This window comes from Sciurus vulgaris, assembly GCF_902686455.1.
Source record: "Sciurus vulgaris genome assembly, chromosome: 11".
Classification (NCBI taxonomy): Eukaryota; Metazoa; Chordata; class Mammalia; order Rodentia; family Sciuridae; genus Sciurus; species Sciurus vulgaris.
Window position 1 is genome coordinate 81,975,860 of NC_136472.1, and position 19,671 is coordinate 81,995,530.

Consider the following 19,671-nt stretch of genomic DNA (forward strand, 5'->3'; position numbering starts at 1 on the left):
GTGGTGATTTCACTACATGGGCCTTGGAAGATTACCTGATATCAATGGGTGAGTACGAAGCAAAGTTTCCATAAAATGTGAGCATTTTCAGTATCCTGAATTGATGACTCCACACCCCTTTTTTATGAACATATTTGAATAGCAGCAGTAAACTCTTCTTATTTTTAACATTTAGGGTTTTTCTCCCAGACTTTTTACTTATGATAAAAGTTTTAAAAGACCTTGAAATGGCAAGTATACTTTGTCAAAAGTGACACAAGGCCCATGCAGTCTGCTTGTTTGAGACTATCAACACCTGTTTCACTCATTAGCTCATTTTTCATTTTCTCTTTCTGGGTCAGGTTTAATCTAGGAATATTTGGGAGGGTGAAAATCATGAAGCTTCTGGATTCTCCCTTTTCTAGCATTAAAACACTTCAATAATGTGTTGGTAGATCAAAATATATCTCATTTACTGATGGATAAATTTTAATGTACTTTACTGAAAACTATCCTGTTGATAATCTCCATCTTCTTCACCAGTACGCACAGTGGTTTTAATGAAAGGAAGGGAAAAGAAAGATGTGTTAAGTATTCACAACAGCCAGACATTGTGCTAAATGTTTTTATGTGTGGTATTTCACTTAATTCTTTTAATAGTCTTGCAAGGCGGGTGTTATTTTTCCTGATTCTTAGAGATGAAACATGTCAGATTCTTTCTTTATTTTGATTTCAAGAACTTCCAGTTCTTAGTTAGAGGTCATGACATAGAAAGAAGGACACTGAGTTAGAAGTAGGAGACCTGGTTACAGTTATGACTTGCTGTGTGACCTTGAGTAAGGCACCTCCTGTCTACATGATTTAGTAACCTCATGTGGAAAATGAGAGCATAAATACTATGAAAAATAGTGTCCTGGATCAAATTTCTCCATGAAGAAATAGCTTGTCCAACAAGGTTGGATTTGCTGATAAGTGTGCCTTGCATTCAAATTCAGGTGTGTTCCCAGAAATGTGAGTGTAAATTATATTTTGGCAAGTTGACTTACAGCTTAAAGGCACTTGTGAGAAGGAACCTATTATTTGAAAGAGAACTACTGTTATTCTGGAAATAAGCATAGGCTATTGATCTGAACCACTTAGGCTGGGATTTTGGCTTTACTACTTAGGAGTTATATGACTTTGGGAATGTTGACAATTTCAACAGAAATTCATGGTTCAGTTTTGCCACTGGTAACATGAGAATAACTAATATACCCATCTCAAAGAGTCACTGTGAGGATTAACTGAGGTGATATTTGTAAAGCATAGAGAACTATCTGGCACATGATAGAAAGTCAGCATCTGTGTAGTACAGGGATTAATGCTTCCCTAATGTAAATAGGTGTCCCTTTAATGTATCCATTTTGAACATTTGAAATTTTTAAACATTAGATAGTCTGCCCCTTCCCCCTCCACTTGGGTACTGGCAATTGAATTCAGGGGTATTCTACCATTTGCTAAGTTGCCCAGTCTGGCCTGAAACTTGCAATCTGCCTGCCCCAGCTTCCTGAGTAACTGGGATTACAGATGCTTGCCAATGCACCCAGCATTGAATGCACTTTTAAGAACTGAAGATGAAACACATCAATTTAGTCATGAGATTTCTACTAACTTCTATTAATTTCTATTAACTTTCTGTTAACAAAGTTTTAATCTTATCCACAGGAGAATAAACTAGATTGTCTTTTATTAATAAATTCTTATTGTAGAAGGAAATGATTTAGAGATTGAGAATGCTGTGTTATATAAAGTAACTCATGGCAGTGCAAATTTATATGGACATCTTTAAAATAAATGTAGCAATACCATTTAATCATTAATCATCTTAAAATTAAAGAATATTGACTGTAAATTTATTTCATCCTATCAAAATAATTTCACATCCAAAAAGGACTTATTCCTGAAGAGGTTAATTGTATTTTTAAGAGTATTTGGGAGGAAACTAAATATCCAAAGATAAGGATAGCTAACTATCATAGAGCTATTAAAATATGTTTGCAAAGGCTATCATAAGTTGAAATATGTTAAGCAACTTAATAACAACTAAATTTTTCAAATAGTCTATGTATAGACCAACAAAACAGAATAGTATCAAGAAATTAGTACTGGGAAGCTGTACATAAAAATATTACCAATTTTTATATATAATCCTCTGGCACCATAAGCACTTTCTAATTTTTTTTCTTTTTGAATTTGTTTTCCTATTCTATTTCAACAAACACATATTACTATAAAATAAAAACAAAGAACACACCAACATAACTAATTTTGCAATATTCAAAATACTCAGAGGAAAAGTGTCTTACTAATAGCAGAAATACACACAGTGATATATCAATTGATGAATCTTCTGGAACAATAACTCTTACAACAAAGTTGGTCTCACATTCAAATAAAGGAAGGAGCAAACAAAACCACTTCTCTCTACAAACTTCCTTGGCAGGAAAAGGGAGTCTGGGAGAGGTGTAGAAAGCCAGAGGGTTGCAGGGAACTGTCCACTGGAGAGGTGCTGACAGTCCCTCTGTTCTTCACTGAGTGTAAGAGCACCCTCTAGAGGTTAGGAACCCCCAACCCACTCCCCCTTACTCCTCACCCTTTCTCCTTTCTCTTCTCATCATCCTAAGCTATTTTCCTCCCTTTCCTATCTCCTTTCTCTGCCTGATAACTATGGAGACTGGAACAAATATACTTGTAAAGCACCTAAAATAGTGGTTAGGTATTTAACCAAACCAAATTCTTTCTCCCTTTACCTCTGTAGCAGCTGGACTCCTCTTTTTTCCTTTCCATTCCCTCTTCTTTTTCCTATTTTGGTCCATTTTAACTTTCTCGTTACTATTCCTCTTCCTTTTGGGAAAGTCGCTACATAGAAAAAGCAAAGTTGTATTCTACCACATGATTCCTTTCGCTTGAGTAGAGAAGTTTGAGATGTACAAATATTCACTGGAAAAAGTGAGTTACAGAATTTTACAACATTTTCAAGAACTTTTCTCTATATTAATACATTGAAGGGGATATTAAAGGCAAATGATTTGGCCTAAGGGCTTAGTGGTTTGATTTAACAGTTTGAACTATTATATCAACAAATGGCTATTGGTGGAAAACACAGAGGTTCTCTGAAGTTTGAACTGTGTTTCCTTTTTAAAAATAAAGTGTACAACATGCTTTGTTATACACATTGAAATAGTTTCTACAGTGAAGCCAATTAACATATCTGTTATCTTACAGTTACCTTGTATAAGAGCATCTAAAAAATTACACATACACGCATGTGTGTGCACATATACAGAATGTATATACACATGCACACACCACAATCTCTTCTGCTTATGGACCCATAGATTGTTTCCATTTCTCAGCAATTATGAACACGGTGCAATTAACATGAGAGTGCAAATATCTCTATCAGGTGCCAATTCCACTTCCTTTGAGTATACGTCTGGAAAGGAGGATTGATAGATCATTGGTAGTTCTACTTTTGTACCTTAAAGCACTTCTATACTCTGTTTTTTTTTTTTTTTTTTTTTGTTGTTGTTGTTTTTTTTCCCCAGTATGGGGGAATTGAACCCAGGGGCATGCTACAGCTGAATTACACCGTACTTCCACCCTTTTTTTATTTTTTATTTTGAGACAGGTTCCCATTAAATTGCTTAGGATATTGCAACATTGCTGAGACTAGCCTCAAGCTTATAATCCTCCTGCCTCAACCTTTCCAGGTGCTGGGATTACAGATGTGTGTTACCACACCCAGCTTCCATACAGTTTTTTAAAAATGGCTGCACAAAACTACATTACTACCAACAGTGTACAAGATTTCCCTTGTCTCCACAACTTACCACCACTTGTTATCTCTTATTTTTTTGGGTAGTCATCCTAACAGGTATGAGGTATATCTCATTGAGGTTTTAATTTGCATTTCTCTAATGTATAATGATGTTGAGCATTTTTTTCATATATCATTTTTCAAGAAATGTCTATTCAGGTCATTTGTCCATTTTAAGCCTGAATTATATTTCAATTACATCTTTATTTTAAATTAAGAAGCAAACAAATCATTGTAGAGAACATTTTACTTTAAAAGGTACTTTTAGTATATTAAGAAAAAATTACAAATATTCTTCTTTTTCTGTTTCTTTTTGCCTTGGATATGTTGATGACTAGAAGGGAAGAGGAGTGGGACACACATGGACTGCTGATCCCTGTGATACAGCTATGCACAAGATAAAGGAAAGAGAAATGACATAAAGGCTGGATATTTAAATTACCTTTAGAATACGGATATCCATAGGTGAAGAAAACAGTTAGGTGAAGGTAAAGTTGATGCCTGTTTTCTGATCATGGCACATAAATTACTATGAGAGGAAAAAAATTATCATTCCCATAAACTGTGTTGTTGAAGAATAACAATGGACTAGGGAAAAAGAGGATTGTTATAATGGAAAACTCTTAAGAACAAGGATATTTTAGGTCTTCTTAGGAGACATAAAGCCAGGTTGCTGTGGGTATTCTGTACTTTAGGGAGAAGAATGAAATTGTTTCCCCTCAATAGACTTGGGATTTCTGGAAGAAAGGAATGGTGTCATATTTACATTTGCATCTGTAACATCAATTACAGTACCTGGGAGACAGATTAGCACAGAAAGACACTCCATATTTAGTCACAAGTCATACAGTCAGTTAACTAAACAGAATCATAGCCAGCATACAGCAAGAAGGGCCCTGGAGATAACTAAGTGACAAATTAATTTGGGGGTTCTACTTTGAATGCTCACATTGCTGAGCATCCTTCAAATCATTAATAGGTTTGGGATAATAAGGACAGACAGTTTCAGTATTTTTGAAACAGTTTGGCCTACACATAAACATGGTTTTAGACTTTGCCATGCTGAGTATGTTATACAAAAGAAAATAAATATCCATCATAATAATCTTATTTCATGCTTCCTAGGTAATAGTGCAAGGAATGTAAGTTTTTTAAGTTCCTTATTGTCATATATTGTCAATGAGCCTTATTCAGTAATTAAATTCTACTTTCATAGCTTAAAAATTCATTTGAAATCACTGTGATTGATTTTTCCTTAACTCAGTATTGCAAATAATATAGCCATCTGCCATATTGTTTAACTTTGAAATCATAGAGGACAAGAGGCTGTTATGATCATGATACCCATGATTGGCTGTTTTTAAGTTTGCACTCAATGAATATTTATATATTGAATGTAACAATAGTATCAACTTTTCATGATTTTAATATATATACTTCATTTTGTAAATGTTCTATTAATGTGTAAACAGTTCCTAATATTCATATGTACAGTTAGACTAGAATGAAGAAAGGCAACATTAAGAAAAAAGGTTGAACTCATAGCAAAGATGAACAACTTATCAAAATAACTATTTTAGTGATTCTAAAATAAATATTTATTTTTGAATATGTATTTATTTTAATATTCTAGGTTTCTACCAGAAGTGATAAGCCCCTTTGTAGAGTTATGAAAATAACCAAGGCTTATATAAAAGCACTCCAATCACTTGATGAATTAATACATTCTAAGCACTGCAAGTACCTCATTTAAATTTTTAGCCTCACAATGACATAATAACGTATGGGGAAGTAGTTATTACTGTGGCCATTCTACATACAAGGAAACTGAGACTTAGAGAAATCATATACTTAAGAAATGTGAACTTTACTTTTGAAACATTATGCATAGGTGAGTATTCCACATTATGTTTTGTTGCTTCTGACATATAGTGTTAAAGAACTTCACTAGAGGAAAGCTAGAGTAGAAAGTTCTAGTACTATTTTCACATTTAAGATTCTAAGGAAGAAGCTTTTCATTGACCAGTTCATAATTAACCCCTAGGAAGTATGGTTATATTAATTGATACCATTATATAAAAATTTTAAGAATTATCATATACAAATACTTGGCAAAACAGGATGGGATAAAACCTCTAAAAGTAATTTTTCCATAGAATTAATTTATTTTCCAAAGAATAATGTCAACCAACAAATTCTACTTAGTGTTTCATTCTACTGACACGAATCTCTCACACAAACTAAATTTGTTAAACCAAAAAACTAAAAGGAAGGGAACCAAAAGGGAATTAACCTAACGTAATTACCCAGTCCCTGAAAAAATAAATGCATGCTTATACCAATCCCCTCTAATATGGTTTGAAAGTCAGGGGAAACTATAACAGCATAAAATAAAAACATTTTAAAACGAGCTTGAAGAGTTAAATGCATATTTAACAACATTCTCCATAGCAACAGTTTATCTTATTTGATTTTTAGCTCGTGTTTAATTTCCCTAGATGAATAATTCACCTTTGTTACTAAGCATTTAGACCTGCAAAAAATTCCCATAAGTTCACAGGAATGGATTTTAAATAGTAGCCACTGTTGATGCTTCTCTAAGTGCAATTAGAAAAAGAGAGTGCACAGAAGCTTGTAGGAGGGGTGACAAGTGGAATAGGGAGTTAGTTATTGGTGCTGTTCATTCATGTACATTTTGCTGAATGTGATGAATACACAAGCCTTCAGCAATTCTAAGATCTCTTTTGGGGGTTTCAAAAGAATTATCTAACTTCTCTTTAGTAGGATTCCCCCCAACCCCACCAGCCAGCCGCAGTGTTGAGGATTGAACCCAGGGACTCATGAATGCTGGGCAAGAATTCTACAACTACAGCTACATTCCCAGCCCAGGAGTAATATTTTTTAAGCTAACTCTAAGGTGCAACTTGTCATATTGAGTAAAACTTTCATAAATATTTGGCAATAACTTTACCATTAAAGGATTTTATAAGACATCATCAGAGACTATTAACCTGAAGGGGTCTCAGAAATCACTTCCTCCACATTAGTCATTTTATAGAAGAAAACCTGAGGCCCAAGAGAAGAGAAAATTCTCTAGGCACAGCCAGTACAAGGCAGTCTTGACTCCCAATTTTTCCATTAAGCCTACACCTCCTCTGAGCACTATCCACGAAGTTGAATGTGTATGTTTCATTAACTTTACTGCCTTAGGTGCTTACCAGCTGTCCAATTCAGTCTCTGGTGTTATCTTTCAGAACAATGGGGATTGTGTGATTTTTATTCACTTATGGAAGTGAATTCTCAGTTATTTCAGATGAAGGGCTCTCCCTTTATCACTCCCCCCACCCCTTAGAGAGTTATCAGAGCAGCCACAAGAATTGTTCTATAGAAACAAGCTGAAGAATCTCACCAGTTTTCCACAACAAGTAGAGACCTCTACTTAAGAGCAAGGGGTATGTACTCAGTCTATTCATGGGTTAAGACTTCTCAAAGGGCAAGTTTGATGCATCTTTTTCAGAAAGTGCATCATCAGATGCAACAAGAAAGCTCTATTAACATATTTTAGAGACGGGGCAATGAATGGTAACCTGTTTCAAAAACCATCAAACCTCATTTCCTTGTGAACACCAATCCCCTTTGCAAAAACCCAGGGTAGGACAGTTATTTGCTACAAACTTTTCTAGGAACTGTGCCATCTCTTGATAAAATTTTTGTTTATTTCCAAAGGATTGTATAAGTTCTGAGACAATCAAACAGTTAGGGTTAACCATGATTTTAGCTGCAGATTTTCATTCTAAAACAGAAATAAGCCCAACATCTTTAAAAAAGTGCTAAATCCCAAGCTGATGTGTTGAATTTCATGTGGAGTACAACTACCACCTCAGTTACTCTTGCCTGTGGGCCGACTCCAGGTGATGGTGATCTGTGATGAGTTTAGCTTTCAAATCAGCGTCTAGGAGCTCAGGTACTAGCAAATGTATAACGAGATCCCAAGAGAAAAGTCACCTAAGGCGCCCCCTTTCCAAGGAGTATCTGCTCTCACAGCCTCTGTGTGCTAGAGACAGGGTACTGTCACCACCGGGTTATCAGCTCTACATCGGACGCTGGAAAATCTTTGGGCTCTTCAGGTTCCCAAACCCAGCCGGCTCTCGGTTAGGGCAGCGCAGTCGCAGCTTCGGTCTTTCTCCCAACAGGCAGACACATAAATAAACAACAAAAGGAATTGTTCGCTTCCCCATGGGAGGCAGCATGCATTAAAAAGACACGAACCCCTCGTCCTACCTTGCATCCAAACATCAACGACAGAGTGTTGTTGGTGCAAGCAACTTTGCAGTGGCAAATCATTGGTGTAAAACAGTCAGGGTCCTTAACAACAGGGGACATTCCTTCCGGGCTGCGACAGTGGCAGCTCGCTGGGAGACCCGAACACGGTGCTCGGCCAGCACATGGAGCGACAGCCTACACCGAGCGGCCGCTTCGATCTCTGCCCCCTGCGCCCGGCGCAGCCATCCTGGAGCTCAGGTGGAAGCAATGCTGTGGGCAAGTACCGAGAGTCTTGGGGGTCTCCCTTCCTTGGGGAACGAGGCGTGGGGGAAGGGACAGACCAAGAAGGTATTTTTTCCCCTCTATTAATTTGCGGAAGGTAAAATTAAAAAAAAAAAAAAAAGGAAAAGAAAAGAAAAAGAAGAAGAAGAAGAAACAAGGGGGGAAAAAAAAGAAAGAAAAATTTAAAAATCCCATAAAAATAAAGGGAAGCGAGGCGCTTAGAGGAGGGTTCAAAGGAGGTGGGGCAGTATTAGCATGTAAAAGGATGTGCCCGCCTACTCGCCCCAGTCACACAAGATTGCCATGCGAGCCTAAGGGGGCTGAAATTATTCCCTCCATGGGGGGTGGCTGGGGGACGTACTGCAGCTCCCGATTTGGTAAAAAGCCAGTGGCTTGCTGCAATCCAGAGTCACCGTGGGGAGCGCTGGCCGGGCATGTGGGGTGGGAGGGAGGGGCGGAGAGAGGGAGGGAGCTCGGCGTTTGCCAGCCTAGCCCAGCCCAGCCCGCGGGCGCGCTCGGAGCCACCTAGGCGTCCCTGGCGTCGTCTCGCGGGGCCTTCCCTGGCTGGTGTGACCCTGAGACCACACTCTGCCCCCATCACTGTTGCCGCCAGAGTGTAGACGACCTGGGAGGCAGAGTTGCTGGGTAGGGAGGCCTGCACTGAACCCTGCAGGGAGCATGCTCCCGGCCCACAGACAACTGCGTGAGGGTGGGAGGGGGGAGGGGAAAGTGGCCAGCAAGGAGACCAGGGCAGAAATGGATTGGAAAGGGTTTTGCTAGTGCCTTCCGCCCTTGACTTCGGGGTCAGGGAGCCTACTCACTCCCTGGGTGGTTAAAGTGGCCTGAGAACCAAAGCTTCATATGATAACATTTTTCAGACTCAAAAAGATAGTCTGCCGTCTCCCCACTTTGTCTTAGAGGCTCCAGAAGCCCCAGAAGTATTTATGTTGTTATGCAAGTAAATATGAATGGCAAGACGGATGGATGCTTTATTGTTTTGTTGAGGGAGGTAGTCTTGTTTCTTGTTTAACAGAGACTGTCAAAATTGCAAAAAGACCAAAAAATCAGCATGTGCCTGGCACAGCTGCAAAATCTCTTATTGGAGATTTTTTTTCTAAGTGTGATAAGAAATGTGTAGGGCAGGAAGTGGGTAAATCTAGCATTCTTTCAGTGCCACCTGGGTGCTTGGCACTATGCCTCACAGATGGTTGATGAAAAGAGAGCAAGACATCAGGGTTTGGAGTCAGACTCTGGATCTAGTGTTAGGTGAGACTGTGTGTAAGTAACTTAATTATCTGAGCCCTTGTTACTTATGTGTAAAGTGAGGGTATTAAACCCCACAGGGCAGAGTTGTCATTCCTGTGGTATGCCCCAGTACATCACAGCTGTTCTTTACTTACAAACCTTGTCTCATGTCTAGTCTCTGAGGTAGATGTTACTGGACACAATTTTTCTAGTGAGGAAACTGAGGTCTTGAGGATTGTATCACTTACCTGTGTCACACAATCAATACGCCATGAAGGTGAGATTCAAAGAGAAGTAACAGAAAATACTTTAAGAAGCAACATCACTGTAGACCTTGAAAACTTCTACAAAGGATGTTCTGAAGTCTCCAGATTTATTTAGGAAGTTAGGCTTGTCACATTCACATGAATCTGGCAATTTCAAGTCTCTCTAGCCAAGCACTAAACTCAGATCCCATCTGAAATACAGCAACAACATGGTCCTAAATATTCAAAGCAAAACTTTTATCAGAACTATGTCTTCCTGATGCAGTTCCTTCAGAATACTAGGGCACTTATAGTCTAAATTAATTAGTTCCAATATTGCTGAGTGTTTCATTCTTATAAAATTTAAATGTTTTAGTAAGAAAAAAAGAGCAAAACAACTTGGAAGTTTTCAAGTTAAATTCAGTACCCTATAATCTTTCTTTGATATATTAGTATTGAAAAAATACCCTACCTTGCTATTCCAAGTTAATGGAAACTAAATCTGATTGTGTTAGGATTCCTAGGAAGTTTGTTAAAATGTGTGGATTCTTAGGTCCAACTCTATGTCAGGCTAAGAAGAAGAGGTCAAGGAATCTACACTTTTAATTAGCCCCCTTGTGAGAGGAATCTGGTCCTGTATATGAAATTAGGACCTCTATGAAGGGAATTAGAATTGAACCAAGTTAACAGCAAAAATCAGCATGGAAAGACTGTCAAAGTTGAATTAAAACTGGTTTTTAACTGAAGAGGGCAACCATGACTTAGGCTTCAGGATTCTTATACTAAGCAGTGGATCGCCTCGTTTTCTCACTCAGTACGGGATCTGGTTTAATTCAGTCTAGTGAATGTCTGGGGGCTGCTGGGACTCGGGAGGATTGATGTACGTGTGTGCGCGCCCATGCACACAAAGCACATGGCATACTTGCTCTTAAATGTACTAAGTCAGTTTTTAGGAGAACTCTGGCCTGAGGCATTCTGTGGAATCTTAAGGTCACGTTTACAGATTAAGTGTATCCCTTAGCATTTTATGCCTGTATGTTACCATAAAATGTGTGATTGTGTGAGCGCTTCCACCTACAGAATGTCTATAATTATGGCTGTTTTTCCAAAGGAGAATAGATTCTAAAAAAGTTGCACAATATTTCCCTTATTCATTAGCCTATAATTTGGATTTCAAACACCCCAAAGTATTGTATGCTCTATATTGTGATGTTCCAATAATATCTAACACAGTCTTTCCCTAATGAATTACCCAAGCTAAGGCTGACCTCCTATTCTAGGGCAGCATGAAAGGCTGTTATGTTCAAGTTAGTTCCCATTTTATAGTTTTTGCTGGTTCAGATTGATAGAGCCAAGTGACAAAACATAAAGCAAAATATATATCTCAGTCCTTGATATTTATGCTTAATTTTAACCAATGAATGTTGATTTATCTGTATCATTTATTTATACATTTCTTCTTATACACATATTTATTTGTATCTGTAATTTAATAAAGTGTTTTTCCTTAGCAGTTGTCCCTCAATAGCTGTGGGGTGCATTGAAGAGAGGAGAGAAGAGGGGCAAAGTGGCATCTATGATAATGCATTCCATATGTCAGTAACCACTGTGGTTACAAAAGTGAGTCACTGTTACCTTAAGATATGAACACATTGCATTATTGGTCTGAAAAGCACTAATTTTGGAGTATACTGCATGGGGGTGTACTGTAATATTTTTAGGAATAGATATTACTAGGGAATGCCAGGAGATGATGCATTTGTTCTAATAGTCAAAATAACTACCCTTACTTAGACATTTCAGTGATTGGTAACATTTATAGTTCTTCCTAATATTCATCACTTTTATAAAATACTGTTAAACATTTTACCTAATGACAATATTCCCCACAATGGAGACATAATCATAAAAACAGCATTGTCAGTAAATGTGAACAGGGTTTGGTTTTATTGTTTTATTCCTAATCAAAAGTTATTATTATTATTCCTATCAGAAATCGGGATAAAGAGGCCCGTTTCTTTTTTTTTTTTTTTTTTTTTTCCTTTCTTTGCTGATCCTTTCCATAGCAATTTTATCATTTTTATTTTATTTTCCTGCCCTCTAGTACTGTGATTGAACCCAGAGACATTCTACCACTGTGCTATATCTCAGCTCTTTAATTTTTTTATTTCAAGACAGGGTCTTACTCTTACTAGTTGCCAAGGCTTTCTTGAACTTCTGATCCTCCTCCCTCGGCCTCTGGAGTGATTGAGAGGACAGGCCTGTGACACCACACCCAGCTCCATAGCAATTTTTAAACAATGTTTGTTCTGGTTGGAAAGGAAAAGATTAGACCAGGCACTAAATGCCATGTTGCTTCTGTTGCCAGTGACTTCAAGCAAGCCATTCAGCCTCCCTTCTCTCTTAAGATGCAATGGCTACACCAGATCATCTCTAAGTTTATTTCTGCTACTGAAGTTGTTTGAGTGGCCTTCCAAATGTAGGTTTTCAACTGTAAAGGAAGCTTGAGAAACCATTTTGCTCAGTCACTTATTTTCAGAAAACAAACCCTCCTATAGTACGTATTACTTGATATGTACTAATAAAGTGCTTACTGTGTATACCATTCTAAATTCGGCAGTGTGCTAGAGTCAGAGCCTGTTCATTAGGGCTGACTGTCTGAGCCTTGCCCAACTCCCCACTCAGTGACATCATGCTGTTTGCTTTGAATCAGTGCAATGTAATATTTATACCATGTAAAATTGGCTCTTATACTATAAATTAAGACTTTTCAGAGAAAATTTGACCAATATAGCATTGGTCTGTATGCTTTAACCACATTAACTTAATTAATCATTCTAACCACTCCATCTTACCAAAAAAGAAAACTGGTCAGAGAGAGAGAGAGAGAGAGAGAGAGAGATATTATATAATTTGTCCAAGGTAACAAATTGGTATACTAGTCAGCTAAATGAATCTACAAAAAAGTTTTGATGACTTTCAACCACAGATGTTTCTTTCTCATGTCAGATGTCCTTCATAATTTGTTACTTTAGTCAATTTTGTTCCATGGACAGAAGAGCAACCTGTATCAGGGACATGATGTTCTTCTCATGACAGAAGAAAAAATGATCAATGGCTGGATATGCAGTGGCTCTTAAAACTTCTGTTTAGACAATAAAAAAAACATTTTCCTACTTACATATTATTAACTAAGAAATTCTTATGTATTTAACCTGATACTAGCGGGGTAGGGAAAGATATTCCTCTCAAAGGGTGGAAGAACATATTGAGAATAATAATACAATCAACCACAGCTTAGCTGGTTGATAGAACTGGGATCTGAAGCCAAACAATCTGGCTTGAAGACCCAAGTTCTAAACAAGTAGGCCATTCTGCCTGGCACTGACAGCTAGCACATTCCAATTTATCATCTACGTTGCATAATAGAGTGTTATTTAGCAACTCTTTAAAGGGAGTTTTTCCCTCTGACTCTTACAAAGAAAGCATAGTAGATTTAGAAAACACTTGAACTTTGGAGCCAATAAGACACACTATATTCTGCCACAAATAACTGTGTGATTTCAATCTTTATATCCCCTCCTTTTCCTTTTTTCCACTGGAAATCGAAGTTCACCTATTTTCATTTAATCTTTAGATGTTTTCAAGCAAGCAATTCATCTATAAGTTTTGGAAAATAAGCTGTACTTTTGTATGTGTATGCACCCGTATGTGTTAGTGGGGATTAAGTCTAGAGGAGGTGTTCTATCATGGAACTACCCCCTCAGCCCCTTTAACTTTTTATCTTCAAAGTCTCACCAAGTTGCTCAGGATGCCCTCAAACTTGCAATCCTTTTGCCTTAACCTCCCAAGTGGCTGAGATTACAGCTGTGCACCATGTACCAAGCCCAGCTAAGCTTCTATCATTGATCCTGAAATACATATGGCAGAGGCATATGATTTTGGTTTTCTGCCATCAATGATTTTACAATTAATTGAAGAGATTGCTTTGAAATGAGAACTAGAAATAGCTCTTCATAACATGAATACACAATTAATTATTAATAAATTTACTTAAAGTCCATAAGACTGCTTTAGATCAATCTAGTTAACTTATGTAAACTATCTCCTGCGTTATAACATGGTGATACTTATAAGGCTGCTACAAGACTTAAATGAGATAATGAATTACTAAATAGCTGTCACATTTATCTGGTTTGTGCTATGCATTCTGTAAATTGGAAGAATTTTGTGTTAATTTCCTAAATTTTTAAAAAATAATAGTTAACAATAAATAATAAACTGATTAGACTCACCCAATACATATAACCTCTTTGTAATGAACAATTCTGTCTTTAACTTTTCTTCATCAATTTTCCCCTCCCAGTGACTCTCCTTATCACTTTCTGAGCACTTCCATGCCCTCCTTACTGAGGAACACACAACTGCAGTTAGGGTTTTGGCAGGTCCCACACAAATTGATTCTGATATCCTCTATGCTTCTCCCAGCTCTTTGTTTTCTCTCTAATTTCTGAGTCTGTTTCCATTCACTTGCCCCAGGGAATAGACTCCTATGGACATTTAGTGACTAGTTGGCCTTTGAATCTCACTTAGCATGTTTGACCTTTACTTAAAATAGTTTTCCTGTTAAGTTGTATTATTGAATGATTTAATCAATAAATTAATGACTAAAAAACAAATTAATATATGAGTCAAAGCGGTCATTCCACCTAGACTTCAGGTGAATTAGTGCAGATCGCTGCTTCCTCATGCATCCAACCTTCTTCCCCCACCAGCATCTGAGTTGGAAGGAGTATGCTTTTTGTTGAAGAAATGCCAGCCCATTGTGTCATAATCAATTTTGGCTTTTTCTTTTAGCAACAAGTGTGTTGAGAGATTTATTGTCCTCAGTTCCAATAAGGCAAGGCAATACTTTGCCTTTGAGACTTTTCATGATGATCACTTACACATTTTTTTATAATTGAAAAAGCAACTCTAAGACGTTAGTCTCTGTACCACCTGTGAGAATTTAATAGCAGCAAAATTAAAATAAAAAAAGAACTCTTAGGTCTTATTTGTTTATCAAATTTGATTTCAGTGTTGAAGAATGAGATTCAGGTCTTAGGTTCCAGTTCTGTTTTTGATACCTACTATATAACTCTCATTTGTCTCTTACCATGTTTGACAGTTAATATACTCATCCGCTGAAAGACGGGAGGAGGTTGTTAAATATACCCGCTCCTATGAGGATTAGGTAAAACGTCCCATGTTAAAGTGCCTGTCAAAATGTCTTGCACACATTATTAATGTATGCTTAATAATATTAATTCATTCACTCATTATTCTCTTATCCATCTCATTATACTCCAAAAGTAGCCAAGAAACTTGTTTCAAAGAAATGTTAACCAAACAGCAAAATTTTTGTGAAATCACTAATTCTATTTTTATATTGTGCTTGCCCATCTGTGAAACAAAGACAAATTATTCATTGTCAAAAAATACTAAATCAGAGTTCAACTTTGAGAGCAGCAATTCATGGGAAGACTGTGACAAAAACATGGCTCATTTTAAATAGCTTTATATTGCCACTGTGTGCTTCTCTACTGCAAATAGATTTTCCTTATCAGCTGCCTTTCATCTGAACAATAGATGCTCTCGTCTAGCTGCATGAACCAAATGAGGTGACTTATCCAGAAGAACATCATTCCATTATGTTGTAAGCAGGGGCTCTCAGCTAATCATATCCAAATTAAGTGAAATGGTTTTTCAATGAAATGGTTGCTCCCCTGAAATTGTGAAGATCTTTCTTATGATATCTAGCTACATATCTCTGATTTAAGATTATGACACATTGTCTCTTTTTCTCTTAATAAATGGCAAGCATGATGGTTAAAGTCCTTGATGGCACCAGATTATAAGCCTAGCCATATTTCCATTTTCTCTTTGCTTAAAATAAGATCCTTGTGAGAAAAATTGCCTTTTGGTAATGTGTGAGTTACTCCCATGGATTAAAAGGACAACCCATGTCAAGTATGATGCATTGGAAGATCTAAATTGTGTTTGCATGCGACAAAAAAAGCCTTTGTTTGGTTCATAATACTAGCATATGTGAGAAATAGGAAGTCCAGTGGTCTATTTTCAGAATATACTATTTAACCTTAAATTTAAAATTAGAATGTAAGAAACATAGTCACACGGCAAATAGAGCATAATGGAAAGTTATACAATGGCACCATAGCCAATGGATGTGGCAAATCCAAAGTCCATGTACCTGAACAGCCCCTTGACAAACAGGTAGGAGAAAGGATTGATTGACCTATCTCTCCATTAGGAAATAGTAAATTAGGTAAAGAAATAAGAGCTGCATGCCTGTCAGAATGCATGCACTCCAAGAAGACTTTGCTGACACAGGAGAAGAAAGGGAGGCAGGAACAACTAAAGGTATGTTTATTTAAGTAACCCAATAGAAAATAGTAAAACCTAGGTGACTTTGGGGAAGACTGTACACCTCATAGTACTCAGCCAATGAGGAACCTGGAGAGGGACCCTGGTGTTCTAGGGAATAAAATGCTGGTTGTACCCAATCTGTGGGTGCTTCTTGCCAGACTTTGTTCAGTGGCACACCCTTCTGCAGAAGTAAAGTTGCTCTGCCAAATAACTTTTGAGCATGTGCCCGATTTCTTGTAGCACTTGGATATTTCTAACACATTAAATACTTTATGTCCCCCATTGGGTTTCCAATTGCTATTTACTCATTTATTCATTTAACAAATATTTTGAGGATCTCCTGTGTGCTATCCACTATGCTAAGCTTGGAATGCAGTGCTAAGAACAGAACAATATGGTCTTGGTCTCAAGGAGATTACAGACCAATGAGGAAGGCAGACAGGTATAAACACTTTGAGGAGAGCTGTCCAGCTCTGTAAGAGCATATGGGAAATCTCACCTGTAAGTGACTAAGAGAGGGCCAAAAAGGCATAACAGAAATGATTAACTCAGTGTTGGTTAGAAGGATGAGTGGAAATTACCAGGATGAATGAAGGAGGGAAAAGCATTGGAAGTAGAGAGAATAAAATAAATATACACAGAACATTTGGTGCCAAGAAATGAGGAGCATAGAAAGGACTGAGATGAGCTCGGAATAGCTGGAATACAGGAAACACGGGGAAACATTGGTGAGCAGAAACTGAATAAAAAAGTAGACATTAGACTATGCAGTCATATTCAAGATTTTTGGTTTTATTTTAAAAGTCTAAGGAAAGTTGAGGAATATTTTTCAAAGCAGCTTTACTAAGGAAAAACTGACAGTCAATAAACTACAAATATTTAAAATATAAAATTTGATGTTTCAACATAGGTATATGTTCATGAAACTGTCAGCACTGCCAAGATTGTAAACATACCTATTGTGACTCTGTGTGAACTCTGCCCCTTATTTTTTCACACTCCTCCATTCCAAAGCAACCACATATCTGATTTGTCACTATAAATTAGTTTGTATTTTCTAGAATTTATGTAAATGACGTTATACAGTATGTACTTATATGTCTGCGTATTTTTTCTCTCAACGTATCTAGTTTGAGATTTACCCAGGCTGTTTCATGTGACAATAGTTTATTTCTGTTGTTGCTGAGTGATATTATATTGTAAAGAGGTACTATAATTTGCTTCTATCTCTTGATGAACACTTGATTTGTTTCCAAAATATAGCTTCTATGAATGTTTGTGTGTCTTGTATGGACAATTTTTTTTTCTATTGGAGTGGGTTAGCTTGATCACATGATAGACATGTTTACATTTTAAAGAAACTGCTGAACTGTTTTTATACTGATTGTATCATTTTACATTCCTACCAGCAGTGTATGAGAATTGGAGTCCTTTCACATTTTTGCCAACACCTGGTATTATTAGCCATTTTAAAAGTGGTTATTTTAATAGATTTGTAGTAGTATTTAATTTGCTTTTAATTTGCATTTACCTAATGACTAATAGTGCTTAACATTTTCTATTATGCTTTTATTTTTTTGCTGTCTTTAGCAAAGTATCTATTTAAATATTTTTTTTATCTTTGAAATTGAGTTGCTTATTTCTTATGATTGAATTTTGAGAGTTCATTATATAGTGTGAATTCAAGCCCTTTATCAGATATGTATTATACATATTATTTGCCAGTCTATGAGAAAATGTCTTTTCATTTGTTAGCAGTGCTTTTGGAACAGATGTTTTGAATATTGAAAAATTTCAACTTATCATTTTTTTCTTTTATGGTTCATATTTTTGGTCTGATATTTAGGATCTGTGCCTAACACAAGATCACAAAGATGTTCTCTTCTTATTTCTTCAAGAAGTTTTGTAGTTTTAAATTTATACTTATGATCAATTTTGAATTTGTTTTTATACACAGTATAATGCAGTTTTATAATAATTCTTGAATTCAGATAGTTTTAGACCTTCACAAACTGTCTTTTTTCCCCCCTCAGAGCTGTTTTGACTCCCCGAGTTACTTTGAATTTCCATACAAATTTTAGAATTAACTTGTTGATATGGTGCCTATCTCTGAAAATTTCTACTGGAATTTTACTGACATTGAGTTGACTCTCTAGATCAGTTTGTAGATAGTGAACTTCCAAACAATTTTGATCATCCCAATGCATGAGCAAGGTATCTCTCCATTTTTAAACTCTTCTTAATTTTCTCAATAACATTCCTTGACTTTCAGTGTACAGCTCTTTTACTTATTTCATAAGATTTATCCCTATTCTGTGGTATTGTAAATGGAATTGTTTTATTTATTTCAATTTCTGACTGCTTGTTATTAGTATATAGAAACATAATTGAGGTTTGTCTATTGACCTATACCCTGCAACCTTGCTAAATTCACCTATTAGTTTGGTAGCTTTCAATTTTGATTCTATAGGATCATGTCACCTGTGAACAAAAACTTTTTTTCCCCTTATTGTTTCCTTTTCTTGAATGTGCTGCTTTAAACACCTAGGACAATTGTATAAAAGTAATGGGAAAGGATACTCCTGTCTTGTTCCTGACCTTTAGGGGAAAATATTCAGTCTTTTACCATAAAGTATGATGTTAGCTATAGGTTTTTCATAGATGTAACTTAACAGATTTAAGAAACTCCCTTCTGTTTATATTTTACTCAGCATTTTAAAAATTTATGTCATGTTTTAATTGGAAATACATGTTAGATTTGGTTACATGTTTTTATATATTTATTGGGAATATTTTTTAATTTAATTAATATGGTGAGTTTTGAATGTTAAACAATCCTGTATTCCTGGGATAAACCACACTTGTTCATAACATATTTCAGTTTTAATATGTTATGGAATTCCATTTGCTAAAATTTTGTTTAGGATTTTTACATCTATGCTTTATGGGAGATATGAGTCTATAATATTCTTCTCTTGTAATATATTTGCCTATTTTTTATATCAAGGCAATGCAGGCCTCATAGAATGAGTGGGAAGGTATTGCCTGTTCTTCAATATTTTGGAATAGTTTGTATAAAATTGATCTTATTTCTTCTCTAAATGTTTGGTAGAATTCACCAGAACCAAACCATCTGGGCCTGACGTATATGTATTTCTATGTGTATGTGTAGTTATGTGCATGCAAAGTACATGTTCACATGTGTGCATATTTTTGTGTGGGGAGAGGTTCATATAAAGATTTTAAGCAGGAGTGGGGAATGTGATATTACATTTGCATTTCAAAAGATCATCTGGCTGTATGTGGAAAAGGATTGGAAAGGAACGATAATGGCAGTGAACAGACCACTGAGGAAGCTCTTTAGTAGGACAG

General features: G+C 36.5%; 1 protein-coding gene across 13 annotated transcripts in view; it reads right to left on the reverse strand.

Moving 5' to 3' along the window:
* DLG2 (discs large MAGUK scaffold protein 2) overlaps window positions 1–19,671 on the reverse strand; it is a gene marked incomplete at its 3' end in the record, with an annotated part of 2,081,919 nt that overhangs the window by 1,190,684 nt on the left and 871,564 nt on the right. The window contains exon 1 of one of the 13 annotated variants that reach the window (XM_079105556.1): window positions 8,120–8,464. The exons of 11 other annotated variants lie outside the window; for them this stretch is intronic. In XM_079105556.1, the coding sequence (XP_078961682.1) occupies window positions 8,120–8,221 (102 nt within the window). In that variant the 5' untranslated portion in view covers window positions 8,222–8,464. Of the gene's footprint in view, window positions 1–8,119; window positions 8,465–19,671 lie in introns of those variants that run through there. One more of the 13 variants, XM_079105539.1, reaches the window with a different exon arrangement.